The sequence below is a fragment of the Leptinotarsa decemlineata genome, unplaced genomic scaffold (assembly GCF_025532065.1).
Source record: "Leptinotarsa decemlineata unplaced genomic scaffold, Ldec_3_MD MMD2_tig00000882_RagTag_RagTag, whole genome shotgun sequence".
Taxonomy (NCBI): domain Eukaryota; kingdom Metazoa; phylum Arthropoda; class Insecta; order Coleoptera; family Chrysomelidae; genus Leptinotarsa; species Leptinotarsa decemlineata.
This window is the reverse complement of record NW_027412556.1, coordinates 3,751,553-3,767,313: the sequence shown is the minus strand read 5'-3', so window position 1 is coordinate 3,767,313 and position 15,761 is coordinate 3,751,553. Positions and strand designations below refer to the sequence as shown.

The window sequence follows — 15,761 nt, the reverse complement described above, 5'->3', positions numbered from 1 at the left end:
CAGGTTGCGAGGGAGTGAGTAGAATCACTCACTTCTTGATGGACAACTGACTACCTACTCAATTTTTCGATACACTTTGAATAATACTGCTCCTGAAAGAGTTCACAATAGATCTCTGTATCATGGATTATCTTCTCATTCAAGATTGATTTCTTGCTACCAAGAAATTTCCTCTAGTTTGAGGACGTTAGCGTTTGATAAGATGTATCTCTTAGCGGAAGTCTTCGATTTCCAGGCATTGCGATTGTCGATTCGTATTTGTTCTGATTACAGGAATTTCAAGCAGTGCTTTTGCATCTACGAGTACATAAAAATCTTTGTGTCCAAAGGTATCACCAATTCTCACCAACTGTCTTTTATTCATCCTGTATTGATTTTGAAACATTCCCCATATGAATAATAAAAATTCTCATTTTTTTTCAGAAAAATTCTGGTCAGGACTCAAACACACGTTCGTTAGCGAGTCTGTGATTGATGAAAAAGCAGACGAACACAGAGAACAATTTACTGCTTTCGTTAGAGAATTCCGAAACAATTTCAGACATGACGGACTTCTGTTGACCCTTTCTGTTCTTCCAATGTCAATAGTACAGGTAAGGCTAAAAAATTACCGATATGGAATGTCAACTATGACAAAATATACTTGTGATGCACTGTTTGGAACCTTTGGTATAGTAATTAATATTACTGGAGTGTTTTCCCAACACCAAACCGTTATTTTAACACCTCGACACGTGTTCCGATCACCAAGTGATCATCTTCAAGATATGTTGAAATAACGGTTTGGTGTTGGTATAAAACTCCAGTAATATTATATTACAAAAAATTCATTATTATTATATATCACAATTCATAGAAAAACTGAATTACTTTCTCCCAATTAATTGGAAGAAAGTGAAGGGCTATATCGGCTCGCTTTTGTCTAGCCAAGTTATCAGTATCAGGAGATGATAAAGATTGATTTTCTATATCTAAGATATATCTAAGATCATTGATCCAGGTAATGGGGGTCATCTTTTGCTTGAACACATTTCACAAATTTGGAAATGCGGCTAATGCACTTCAATCAATTTTAGTCCAGGAATATCTACACTAAATTTACTTTAATACAATAAGTCTGGGAGGTCCTACGTCGTAGCCATCGAAGTTACCAGACCTAAGTCCTCAAGACTTCTTCAAATATTTGTATGACATTCGGGAACACCTTATGTAGAATTAGATTTGGATCCACCTCTTCTGTAAAATATCAAAGACAAAAGATCTAGTCTAGCGGACAATCTGACATATAAAGTTGAAAAGTAACCTAACCTAACCTAACCTAACATAACTTTACCTAACCTAACCTTTCAGAATTTGAAAAATAAACAACGCTGAATTGATAGAGAATATGAAGTGCAATAAAGGGCAAACTGAAAAGTTCACCTGAAAAGTTACTGCGTAATATAAACTACTGGAAAGTCCAATTAGTCAGTAACTTGTCGTATTTATAAAGTTTGCCTACAAACTAAAAAAATCAATTGAAATAAAATGAGTAAAAAAATTATTTACTACGCCCAATGATTTTAGTATTTTTTTATCTGAACAAACCGTATATTGCTGAGGAGAGTGGTGTGATAACTGCTACCTAGGACCTTCCGAATTATTTTCCAGTTTTTAGTACATTATCTACATCATTACCATCTTTTCTTTTCCAATAAAACCGTTTAACAAAAAATATTTTTTTTACTCATTTCAATACGTTTCGAACATTCCAGTTTACTACGATGCACGTCAGATCGCTCCCCACATCGATTTTGTGACCTTGCAGAATTTTGATTTCTATACTCCGCAACGAAATCCCAAAGAAGCGGACTATACAGCTCCTCTTTATGAACTCATCGACAGAAAAATTGACGAAAATGGCGACTATCAAGTCAGATACTGGTTAGTATTTTAATTATCAACCGAATTTTCTCGAAATGGAACACATATCATGACGACCTCTCACCATATTTATCAATGATGTTTACAAAAACAATATCTGTTTATAACTTGCAGATGTGCCTCATTTCTCGGATATCATATCATTTTATAAATATCTGTGTGATAAATATTTCCAGAGATCGGACCCCCAAAGACCGGCTTATTTATTATTGAATTTTCAAAATTTGTCATTTGCTGTTCCAGACTTTTATATAACGATGAAAAATAGATTTACTGCTTTGTTGCAACAAATTAATTACATTGAGCATTATCTGGTATGATAACAAGAAAAAAATCGCTTGGGGCCAGATCAGGAGAATGCGGTGGATGCGGAAGCAATTTTGTCTTCGTTTTCATTGATTTGTGACACGGTGCATTATCTTGATGGAACAGTTCTTCCTTCTTCTTCAATTTCGTCCTTTAAACACTCCAAAAACGCTATGTAATAGTCGCTGTTGATAGCCGACTGTTGTGTCTTTGCACGCTTTGGAGTCGGTTCACCACGTCCAGTTCACTCAGAGGACGAAAGTTTTGATTCTGGTGTGACGTGATGAATCAGTGTTTCATCCATTGTCACATATCGATGTATGAATTCCGGTTTGTTATGTTTGAACATGGCTAAACACTGCTCAGAATCATCAATTCGTTGTTGTTCTTGGTCGATTGTGATCTCGCACGGCATGATTTACAACACTACCCCCTTCCCTGAGGTTGTTTGCCCCGAACAACATTGGATTCTGTACACCAGATCGTTCATCTTTTTGGTTACCAAGTGAGGTCCTTGTCATGGTCTCTGCAACTTGGGACACAAACGTTGGGGTTGGTAGAGCCCGTATCCCTGGACAAGGGACCCTTACAGGTTGCTACCCTCCGGGTCAGAGGGAACCCGAAGCGGCGGGGGGCAGGGGAGCTTATCTCCCTGTCAGAGCTGTCCATAAAGGAGTCTCTGCCCGCTACTCATCACGTCTGGTGGAAATTTTTCTTCTGGTAGCTGGGTAACCTTGTCCTCCTGGTTAATCCACAGTAATCTTTTGCAGGTCCGGTGATTCTTTCCGAAGTTCCCGGAAAAACTCTTCAAACTTTTTGTCGACTCCTTCAAGCTTTTTCCAAGCTCTTCTTCAAATTTTCTTTCAAGTCATTCAAGCTTTTTTAAGCTCTTCTTCAAATTTTCTTCCGATTCCTCCAAGCTCCTCCTCAAATTTCCTTTCAATTCCATCAAGCTTCTCATCGACTGCTTTCTCCAATCCTTCCTTTGTTTCCTGAGAAGTTTTTAAATCTTCAAATAAATAAAGGTACATCTTAATGTCTTTTTCTTGTGTGTCCTTGATATTTACCAATAATATACGACATTCCTTTCTGTTTCTTTCTTGTTTTTTTAGAATATTCAATAATAATTAACGATTTTCCTTCCGGCGTAATCGTTCTTCCTCCCTCCTTCGTTCTTCATTCTCCGCCAACACCTCTTGTTTTCACCAACAAACAGAAAATTTCAGTCAATTATTCCACTTCCGACACCAAATGTTACGTTTTACCTCGTGAGTTGACCAATAATTGACTACACTGAATGATCAAACTTCAACTAAACACTTCAACTAAAACTTCAACTATTATTTGAATGTCTATCGCCTTACTAGATCACTTCGCGTACCGCACTGTAACATCCACTTAACTGTCCCGATATCCTCGTATCTAGCCTTTTAATATCGTAATCGAATGTCGTCGAAATTTTTCCGAAGTTTTGTCGAAGTCGGTAACATTATTGTCGCTGCTTCTCGATTGGCGGGGAATCATCGTTCACTCGCGCGCTCTTAGCCACGTCACGCCTTGTTTATGGCGACCAGTGGCGGCCGGCGTTATTTTCTTTCGGGCATGATTTACAACAATATCTTTAGAGCTTCACCTATCTCGATCACCTTCATTTTGCGGTCATCTAAAATTATTTTGAGGACTTTTTTGATGTTTACGTCGGTAACAGCCTCTTTGGGGTGTCCACTGCATTTCATCTCGTTTAAACTTAGCAAACCACTTCACAACGGTTAATTTTCTTGGTGCAAAGTCCAAATAATGTTTATTCAACAGTTTATAAAAAAGCAATACTTTATCAAAACATGAAATTTCTTTTTATCCATTTTTTTCAAACTAAAGTTGCTTCACTTAAAAAAATATTCCCACAAACTAATAATCCAACAGCTGTGAAATTTGTACACGTGTCTTTCGAAGGTTCGACTTAACTAAAAATCGTATAGATTTAATACTAGTAGCGCCATCTGTATGTTAGCCCACGAGGTTTTCAGCCCATCTTTATTTTTTATATCTGCTTCACTCATCATTGTAATGTTATCTTCACAAACATATACCGATACCTTTGTACCTTACCCATTCTTTCTAGAGGTTTCTTCACCTTGGATATGTCTTCATTTTTTTCAATACACATTTGGACGTATCCTCAATTTTTTTCTACTTATAATTATCATATTTGACTCATATTATTTCACATATCCCTTTTCTCAAGGTTGCAAAATGGAATGCCCAACAACAAAATCATTTATGGAATAGGACCATTCGGAAGATCATTTAAAATGACCGATGATTCTGGAATTACTGGTGTACCACCACTTACCATCGATGGACCTGGTGAGGCAGGTCCTTACACTGAAGAACCAGGTCTTTTGAGTTATAATGAGGTTTGCTCCAAAATCGCCAACAAGAATGAAATCAAGGCTGGTTATGTTGGAAAACTCAGAAAAGTCAATGACCCTACCAAAAGATTCGGTAAGGCATAAACGTTTTTCCGGATTATATCCAATTTTGTTACTAGACGTAGTGTAGAATTATTTTGTTGGATCTGAAGCCCAAAACTGAAGTTACTAATTTAATCGGAATTTGATAGAATTTCGTTTTTGGTGCTTGCCAGTTTTCACCTGAATGAGGATTTTATTACATCGAATTGTATTTATTTACAGAATATTGGAATACTACCGATAGCGATGTTACAAAACGTTTCGGTAGGTACCTGTAGCGTCTCTTTGTCGTTTTCTAATACTGATGGATAACTGACTCTAATGTACTAATAAAACAGTTCAGCATTTTGTAAGTGCATCATGTCAGACTTATTTCATGAGGAGGCAGTTCATCCTCATGAGATTTCTTCCATTTTGAAGGAAAATTGTTTTTGGCATGATGAAAATATGAAGAGGAACACCATTGATTCCTCGAAATATCACGGTGGTTCCAGAAGTACCCAGCCTGACCTAGAGATGGCGCTAGTTGTTTGAAAAATATCACTGTGTTAGAAAGTACACAATCTATTAAGCATATGTTTCAAGTTTGAAGACGCTGCGTTGTTTAGTACTCCTTTGGCAGCCATCAATAGCGAACGGTTTCGGTGAATTAGTGAAAATGGAGAAAATTGGTCATCGTTATGCTGTGAAATACTTTTATTTGAAAGGCCTCAGCCCTGTCAATATGAAAGTTGCACTGGATTCTACTCTGGGGAATTTGCTTCTTCGTTTACAACAATAAAATATTGGGTAGCAAAGTTAAAGTGTAGTGTCTGCCAAGACAAGTATTATAGTGGTCGACCAAATGAGGTGACGACTTCAGAAACGGCGAAGAAAATCCAGAAAGCGGTACTGAATGACCGTCCACTGAAAGTGCGCGAGCTAGCAGACTTAGACGGCATTTCAAAAAGTGCGGCATATTGTATATTATCTGAACATTCGGACATGAGAAAGCTGTGTGTAAGATGGGTGCCGCCTTTGCTCACGCTCGAGCAATTACAGTGTCGTAAAGATGTTCCATTTGAGTGTTTGGCGAAGTTTCACAGCAACAAAGTAGAATTTTTGCGTCGTTTCATAACCTTGGATGAAACATGGGTCCATCACTTTACACCCGAGACAAAAAGACAATCAAAATAGTGGACTCAAAAGGGAGGACCAGCTCCAAAGAAGACGAATACCGTTTAATCTGCAGGCAAGGTCATGGCAAGGTCAACCAGAAATGAGCGTCGTCCTGAACACAATTTTTCGATAAAAATGTGGATCTTCTTCCAACTTTGCCAGCACCCATTCCCTAAATTTTAGACGTTGTGGGAAGTCGTGTGGCTTCAATTCTTGCACCAGCTGTATCTTATAAGGTTTTACACCCAAATCCTTTCGCAAAATTTTCCACGTAGTGGAGTAACAGAGTCCCAATTGCTGCGAACGGCGGCGAATCGACATTTCACGGTCATCACGAACGCTGACGGATATACAGCCGCAATATTTTCTTCGGTCCTCACTCTACGTATGCGTATTGGTGGTTTAACGTCCAATAATGTAAACTGGGTTCGAAATTTAGTCACAAGCTCCGAATAGCTCCCTCAGTAGGCCGACGAAACTGCTCATAAATTGGAAGAAGTGCACGATGCACTTACGTCACTGAGCATGAATTTTGATAATAAATTTCAATAATTTGCAAGCGTTGTTCATTTGTAAGTCGATTCATGGTTTAATTAATTATAGAACACACCGAACAAGTTTGACAATGACACAAGACACGATTCACGCGTGTCAGCCCAAAAGATACCAGCAAAAAGATCACTCATTATAAAAACGGTATGGAACTTATTGAAGGTCACTGAGAAAAGTGTATAGAGCTGCAAGGACATTATATTGAAAAATGAATACAATTTTCCAAAATGTTTGTGTTGTCTTTTTTTGGCCGGGTACTTCTGGTAGTACCCTCGTACTTTCAAATCTTGTGAATTGAATTATCTCATAAAAAATAATATCATGGGAAACTTTTCTTCGGACTGACACAATTATTTTTGAATGAAGAAGTCAAATAGAAAATCAATTTGGAGTAAAATTTCATTACTATAATATCAATTTACTGTATATTTTCTCCTGCAAGAAAAAATCTCATGAGAATACAACCGGAAAAATGATCAGTTCTCCATCATGATTTTTTGTTTTTGAAATGCAATTTGATTTACTCAAGAAAGTAGTTCAGACCAAATAGCGAATTTGTACAGTTTGATAGCCAATCGGGAATCAAAACGTTCCATAACCGCTTTTGGATGCTTTTTGTGACTGACTAAAATAATTTTTCATTAGATCCATGGCCTTTTTTTGAATTTGTTCTCCTTTCGTCTTTCATTCCGCTCTCAAGAAAAAATAAAAGCGATTTGTCTTATACAACAATTTTAGCAGATTTTCTGTCATTAACCATTTTTGCAATTATATGTCATACTAACTATCTGCATTATCTGTGAAAATTATTTCCACAGCAAATCACATGACTGAAATTACAAACACAAGAAAAAAGTTACTACTCATTGTAGTGGTTCTTTTTGAGAAAATACCACCATTTTTGTACAAACAAACTTTATTTTACTATCATATGAACACTTCACCACGCCGGATGACGAGTAAGTAGCTACTGAAATCTTTTTTTTCTGGTTTCTTCTCTGTCTTCTGCAATTAGATCAAAACGATCAAGATATGCTGCGGATCTTTTGTATCCATCATGAAGAAAATGTGATCAAAGTTTACGTACATTCGTCAAGTTAAATTATGGACTCTGGCTACCAGTTCAATTTTATTATTTAGTGGACTGACTGTAATCAATTTCATTTTTTCTTAACCACATAAGTATGTTTGTTTTTCTGTCCTTCCAGGTACATACGCCTTCCGACTGCCAAAAGATGATACAGATGGTGTCTGGGTGTCTTTTGAAGATCCCGACACTGCTGGACAGAAAGCTAGTTATGTCAGAGCTAAAGGACTGGGTGGAATAGCCATTGTTGACATATCACTGGACGACTTCCGAGGATTATGTACGGAGACAAATATCCCATTTTGAGAGCTGCTAGATACATGTTGTAATTTCTATATTTTAGTGTTTTATTGAGCTGAACAAAGTTGTAAGTGAACTGAATCAAAAATTGGTCCACTTGTTGGCAACAATTGTATTTCTGAAATGATATTAAAGAAAGTTAACCCTTAACTGTTTTTCAATACTTTGAATGTTTAAAATGATATTAAGTGATCGAGCTAGCTGAGATGTTGGCGAAATGTCGATTTTTTAAAACTATAGAACGAGTATTGCATACGGTCGCCCATTTATATTACAAGTAAGTGGATGATCTTAAACTTTGTGACTCTGGGGACAAAGATCTCTCTCTATCAGTCTTTGAAGGCAGTGGAAGAGTACACACATGCTAGCGGTATGAAATTAGGAATAGACAAATGTGCAGTGGTGTTTTGGTTCTGAAATGTATACATTTTAACGGTACAAGGGTTATATTTTTTGAAGAACAAGAGTCCCACTTATTCATAATGATCCACAGGAGTAACAATACTTTTCAGAAGATGCTAGGAGCATGTAAGAAGTTATCCTTACGTCTCCCACAAGGGTTGTCGTTTGTAAAGCAGCAATAGCTGGTTACCAGAAAAACAGAGTTTAGTCAATGTCAATAAAAGTGCAGTGAAAATAGAGCAAAGTTCGACAGATAACTATTAGGTTGCCTGGTTAATTTTTCGGGCAATTTCAGCAATGCTTTGGTTCAATTCGTAGAGCTGAGTAATAGGCTGAGAATTGGCAGACTAGTCAAACCTGAGCACGAAGCTATATATAAACATGTACATTGAAATCATGAAAGAAAAGCATATTATTGACTTACATTAGGAGTTCAAAAAGTCTTGCACAGAATAAACTGCATTATTTGCTAGGTGACTGTATAGTCTTGATTTAAATGTTTAAACACTGCATTTATTTCCAAATAGTTTGACTGCATAGTATATTAATTTTAGCACTTCCAGCGAGACAGTTCCACGTAACTATTTTATTACAAAATATATGCTGCTCAGTTTTGTTACTATATTTTCTATTTGTACTTCCCATGTTAGTTTTTGATCGATGGTTAGACCTAAATGTTTGAAGCGACTGACATACTCAATGGACCCGCTATCCATTTTTATACTACATGGATCAATAAGTCCCGAGACTAACCCAGAGATGGCGCTCTTAGTAAACCAGTAACCACGTCTTTCTAGAGTACTAACCTTTGCTTGAAACGTGTCGAAATTTTAAGTCGATCGGACCAGAAACAGCTGAGTTATCGAGGTTAGAGTAAAGTCGTTTTGTAGTTTGTTTAAAAAATGGAAAAAACCGAGTTTCGTGTTCTGATAAAACATTGTTTTTTAATGGGTAAAAACACCGTGCAAACGAAAGAATGGATTGAAAAATGTTACCCGGACTCTTGTCCATCAAAAGAAACGATTTGTCGGTGGTTTGCCGAGTTTAAACGTGGTTGTACCGACACAAATGACGCAGAACGCTCGGGTAGACCTGTGGAAGCTGTTACACCGGAAAATGTGAGTGAAGTGACAAAAATTGTAATGAAAGATCGTAAAGTGAAGCTCCGTGAGATTGCTGAGATGACACAGATATCATATGGAAGTGTATTTACTATCCTTCATGAAAAATTGAGCATGAAAAAGGTTTTTTCTAAGTGGGTGCCGCGATTGCTTTCGATGGAACAAAAACAGCAACGAGTCGATGATTCAGAAAGCTGTTATTTACTCGCAACAAAAAAGATTTCTTGCGTCGTTACGTGACCATGGACGAAACATGGATACATCACTACACTCCAGAGTCAAAGCGGCAGTCATCTGAGTGGCGCACAGCTGGCGAAAGCCGTCCGAAACGTCCGAAAACGCAGCAGTCAGCTGGCAAAGTGATGGCGTCAGTTTTTTGGGATGCGCATGGCGTGATTTTCATTGACTACCTCGAAAAAGGTAAATCGATCAACAGTGATTATTATATTGACTTACTGGTACGTTTGAAGGAGGAAATCGCAAAAAAACGACCGCACATGCAGAGAAAAAAATCCTTTTTCACCAAGACAATGCACCTTGCCACAGGTCGATGAAAACAATGGCAAAATTAAACGAATTGGGCTTTGATCTGCTTCCCCACCCCCCATACTCACCAGATTTAGCCCCCAGTGACTACTGGCTTTTTGCTTATCTTAAAAAAATGCTCCAGGGAAAAAGATTTGGCTCAAATGAGGAGGTCATCGCTGAAACTGAAACTTATTTTGAAGCGAAAGATACATTTTTTTATAAACATGGTATTGATAAATTGGAAAAGCGTTGGAACCATTGTATCACCCTAAAAGGAGATTATGTTGATGAATAAAAAAAAATTTTGTAAAATTTTGTTTTCATTGTTAGTCTCGGGACTTATTGATCCATGTGTTAAGAGGACAAAAATCATAGGAAATGTTTTTTTGCTGGAAAATCATAAATACCGTTCTGGTGACATTGATTGGTAACTCATTAATTTTACACCACAGAAGAATTCATGTGCTGCTTCTACGGAAATAGATAACTCATTTCGTGCCACCATTTGAGTTGTGTCATCTGCACAGATTATTGTTTTTTGTTGTGACATGTTTGAATTTTCTATATGACTCATGAATACTATGAGAAGAATTGGAGCCAGGGTTGAACCCTGCGGAACTCCCATTGAAACAGAAGCAGGTTGTGATTTCATCGAATACCGCAACACAGTATAATGAATATTTATTGAGACATCTAGCTACAGAACCACGTGAGATTAAAACGGACAAAACCCAATATGTTCTCAGAAAAAAATGACATTTTAAAAATAATTAATATTAGAGATCGATTATTTCAATTTTCTAGAATACTAACCAATTCACCTGAATCATTTAAACATCAATCAAACTTTCAAAAATGGGATTGAATGAAATATCCCAACATAATGTAAAACTTCGTTATCCATTGAAGAACATTCCACCCTGTATAATATTATTATAAAAAGTCCCACTGATTTTGATGACCCTATACTGATAAAGAAAACAATAAGAACGGGAATACCCGTGTTTCTTCAACTAACTAATAAAAAATCAGTTCCTCATATTTGCATATGGCATTCATGAGCCAGAAAATAACGTTATTATTAATTGAGTAGCACCGCAATATCTGTTTATATGTGTCTACAGAAAACAGTGAGCTGCTAACAAATTACTAAATAACTATTGGTGGGTAGATTGACCAAATATCGGACAAGATTAAGGCTTGCAAAGAGTTCAGCAGTCAGTATTACCAAAGACAGGCTCAAGCATGGGCACTTTAACTGTTTCAGTGGTTATACTTGCTCTTGCGGCTGTTTCAGTCGCTGAAAAAGTGGTGGTTTGCAACTATGAAACAAAATCTCATCTGAGAGAAGGTAATACTTATGTTTCACTTAAATGGTGATATTTTTACATAGATACACGTTAGGTGAATGATGATAATTCGTGATCCTTGAACCTTTAGAAGAGATATATCAAAATATATGTCTGTTAGTGTTGAAAATCATTTAATATTATTATCTGTGGACTGTATTTGTAATATTAGCATATGAAAATTCGAAGATCACGTGCGGTCACCTTGAATTAGATTTATTTGTTGCGCCTGTTTGAATGTCAGTAAAATAAAGGCCATGATCTCATTGTGTAAGAGACAAGGTATCTACAAAGTGTGCATAGAAAAATTTTTATGCTGGTGATATTCTAAACGTTCATCTGAGTTTTCTTTCTAATAATCGATATGATCTTAAATTATGGAATCAGGAGTTGATAATTGGGGTTCCTCATGAATCAGTCGGAAAATTGTCATTTGTAGTATTCTAAGATATGAATTCAACTGTGCAGAAAATACATATAAAACAAGTTATCGATGAATTCGAAAATATTAAATATTTTTTCATAAAACACTACAGTGTTTGTTCCTAGTTTGCCGAGTTTGAGTTCATAAAGATCTTTGATGATTTAGAGTTGTGAAAACTAGGGTATCAGGATATCATACAGGATACTTGTAGTTGTTAGAATTGTGTTCATTCTTCTCTGAATATGGTATCAATTTTTGGATTGTCTTATTTGAAAAATCTTTGGGATAAGCATTATATCCAAGAGAACATTTTGGTTTGTGATTTCGTTTTAAAAATTATGTATCCAGTTCCAGCTGTTGAGCATTTGTAGGTGAGAGGCATAAGAAATTTAGAAGTGTTTTGCATGTTCGTCGATTTTATGCAACAAAAATGGAGAGACTTTGCATCAAATTTTGTGTAAAAAAATGAAATCAATTGATTTGATTTATAGCCAGACTTCAAGTATGCCCATGACAATATGTTCAAAGTTTTGTATTGTTTTTCCTACAACTATTCAGTTTTGAAACATTTCGTTTCGTTATTGATTTTTATTTTTGTATTATAAATTCTTGCTAGGAAATTAACTTTTTATAACTCTATTATCGAGCAGTTTTTATGTTGATTATTTTATTTTAATTTTTACATAGCATTTTTGTATTTTTTCATCGTATATGCCCTCTTCTCTCGAAGAGAAAGTTCATTGCCGAAAAAACTAAGTTCAGAACTCAGACAATCCCCTTTTTTTATATTCAAAAAAGTCTAAAGAAATACATCACTGGATTGAATGAAAATACACGATCTTATTGATATGAGAAATTCCCACCAATCGTAACACTGGAAATATATATGTGTATATATGTGTACACATCTATCATCTAGTTCTTCAATTTTGGGAATGATAAATTGACTAAATTACCAATATCGATGTATATATGCACAATTTTGTCTCTAAATTTATATAAAAAAATAAAAAGTAATTTTTGATGTGAATTTTGATATATACTCACTAACCATTCATTATATATGTAAAATTATTGCTAATATTCATTATGTGAAATGTGTTTCATAACTTTTATACCTTAATATTCATTATATACTAACCACACTTTGAACATTTGCTGGAAAACTAATAATTGAAACTCAATCCACTTCCCAAAAATATATATTTCACTTCCGTACGTTACAAATGGTATCGATAGAATGAATAACTTTCTCTCCCTTTGTCATGTCTATGACTCAACTCCCTGATTCCTCTACCACATGAAAACTATAATAGATATGAAAACGAATATACAATACAGTGAGATATAACATACATCTATTGAGTGGTCGCTTATCATGGGTTTTCTAACACATTGTAGAGTTTTCCGCCTTATTCTTTGTAAATTTCCAATGTAAGCATTGCCTTTCATATTTAGAATGACACAAACACTTAGGATGTTTCGAGTAGGTACACATTGAAAACACTTTCATGGATTAAGACCAGGGCTCAAGTGGTTCACCTTCCTTGACTATATTTATGACTCGACCATTGTCAGTGCAGTGTAGCATATGCAGGAATAACTTCAGTGAAGAATCCTGCACTGACACCTGTTGAATATAATGTTGAATAAAATGGAGCACCACCACATTATTCCAGACAAGTAAGAAACTATTTGGATACTACTTTTCCCGGTCGTTGGATTGTCGTCGAGGTCCAACAGAATGGCCAGCCCGCTCGCCAGATTTGTCACCTTTGGACTTTTTTTATGGGGCAATTTGAAACAAAAGGTGTACGAAACTGAACCTGCTTCAGTATTGGATATACGGCAGATAATAATAAATAGTTGTAGAGATATTGACGTTACTGTGTTCGAAAATGTTCGGCGTGAAATATCGGATAGGCAACCATTTCGAGCATCTTCTGAACTTATCTAAAGCTTATTATTACCTCATATTATGTAGTTAAATGTCAATGTATTCAGGCAATTATTAAAAGTTTCGCCATCTTGTAGTAGGTGAAGATATTGACTTCATATTCTAGGGTTGTGAAGTAGTCGCCAAGAGCTTCAAAATGATGTTTCACAAGGCCCCCTTTCCATTTAATTTTTTATCCCAGATGACGCCTAGTCGCCATCTTGAAAGTTTCATCTGTCAATTTCACTTAATATAAAGTATTCATGCATTGGTATCATTATCCCAAATTTAAATTTTTTGAGTTGACCCGATCAAAAAATAAAAGGGGGGGTATATTAAAGAAATACACTGTAATTATGATGATTTGTATTTGGGAAAAATCATATCAGCGAACAAAAATAAAAAGGTCCAATTAAAAAAGTCGTTTCGATTGAAATCGACATGTGTACGCAAATAACAAATTATGATTTTAAAATTCTAAATGAGTTTGGTTAATCTAATCGTATTCTGTTTTCGTAGATTTGTTTACAAATACGACCACTGACTCTCTAATTAAATATATCATTTGTTTGATAATCCCCAGAAAACAAATAAGTTATAATAATTGGAATGTGATTTGAACTGAAGCCACATTATCTCATTTTCAGAAAAATATGTTTTGTGCTTGCCTAGCAACAGTGGCTTCATAATATTTATACAGGGCGTTTTACTTTTCATTCCAGTCCTGGCTATATTCGATTTTTTATTCAAAATGCTTCGAAAAGTTTTACATTCAAACATTACAGCTCAGTAATCATGTACATACAACAACTTGAGCTGAATTTTTCTGATTCACGGTCAGCAACAGCACTAACATTCTAAAAAACCCTGAAATTTTTGACTTTCCGTCAGTTTATGGCAAATTTCATCATTGAGATTTATTTTTCAATAAAAACCCTTCGGTGTATTTTTTTGAGTAGAATTTGCTCAAAACAGATATTATAACTTTCCTTAAACAGTCAATTGTTTTCGAAATACACTCTTCAAATTTTGTTTTTTTTTCAAAATCAGTCATTTTATGAAATTTGGTTATGCATATTGATTTATCCCCTCAAATATCGAATGACCTAACGAAGTCAAGGAACCCTATTTTTGAAATCTGTAGCATGTTATATGTTTATGGGTTCAGAATAGAGGGCTCATTTCAAACGTAAGCTGTGCCTGAACATGTAATAGAAATACATGCATACAGGGTGATATTTCAATAATTCAATATTTCCAAGGTGTATTGAACAAAACTCAATTTTTATGGAGAAAATCAAGCATTTTGACCTTTTTAGGGACTATCACGTTCTATAATTTGAAAACAGGAAACTTTATACAGGGTGTCAAACTTTCAGTTCATCCAGATGAATTAATGCGAGGATTCGAATGTATTCTTCACGAAAATGCGCAATTCATCCGTAGGTCAAGTTAGGTTAGGTTAAGTCCAAAGTGAGTGGGTCTATTCGACCCTCCACCACAACCCGCAAGGGTTTATTGTGGCTCACACCTATTCACACTCGACCAAATAAACCCAGTTTCTTAACGAGGCCGATTAGTTTGTATGGTGAGTGGTCTCTCAGGTCAGATGGTTAGAGTACGGCTCTGCCGAACTCTAAAAACCTGATTCGGTCCCCAGCGGGTCAGGCACAAAGTATGTGCTCTGCTGTTCCATCATTTCCCAAACAGAGGTCAGGTTGCAAAGGGGTCAGCAACCTCATTGTCTTCCAGGCCAGTATGGCCGGGAATCCAGACCAGAGACAATCTGTTAAGTCTTCCTATCGAGGAGAGTCGTTTTTGGCAATTTGCTACCAATTTAGACGTTGCTTGGTAGGAGCCAAGAGCTTCCAACGCCGTTTGACTGTCTGAGAATATTTTTATTGACTTGTGTATGAGGTTGGATTCTTCCAATCTCTCCGCAGACAATTCAAAAACGTAAATTTCCGCTTGAAATACAGTCGCATAGGTTCCTAGGCAGGTTGCTATCTATCTCTGTCCTGGGTCTGCGACTGAAAACACCTTCACCAGAACCGGAAGGTTTTTTTGATCCATCTGTGAACCAACAACTATCTGCTCTTAATATTTCCTTCTCCCGGAGGATCCAGTCCTCTCTACTCGGGAATAGTACTTTATAAGGCAGTTCGTAGTTGATAGTTGAAGGCATAAAGTCAGAGGTCGTT

General features: G+C 36.1%; 1 protein-coding gene across 1 annotated transcript in view; it reads left to right on the top strand.

The window, feature by feature from the left end:
- The window catches only part of LOC111503926 (imaginal disc growth factor 4), a 43,687-nt gene that overhangs the window by 12,323 nt on the left and 15,603 nt on the right, over positions 1-15,761 (top strand). Inside the window, 8 exon segments of the mRNA XM_074175238.1 lie at positions 424-576; positions 579-593; positions 1,755-1,923; positions 4,475-4,734; positions 4,926-4,967; positions 7,622-7,783; positions 7,786-7,825; positions 11,048-11,202. Of these exon segments, the coding sequence (XP_074031339.1) occupies positions 424-576; positions 579-593; positions 1,755-1,923; positions 4,475-4,734; positions 4,926-4,967; positions 7,622-7,783; positions 7,786-7,825; positions 11,048-11,202 (996 nt within the window).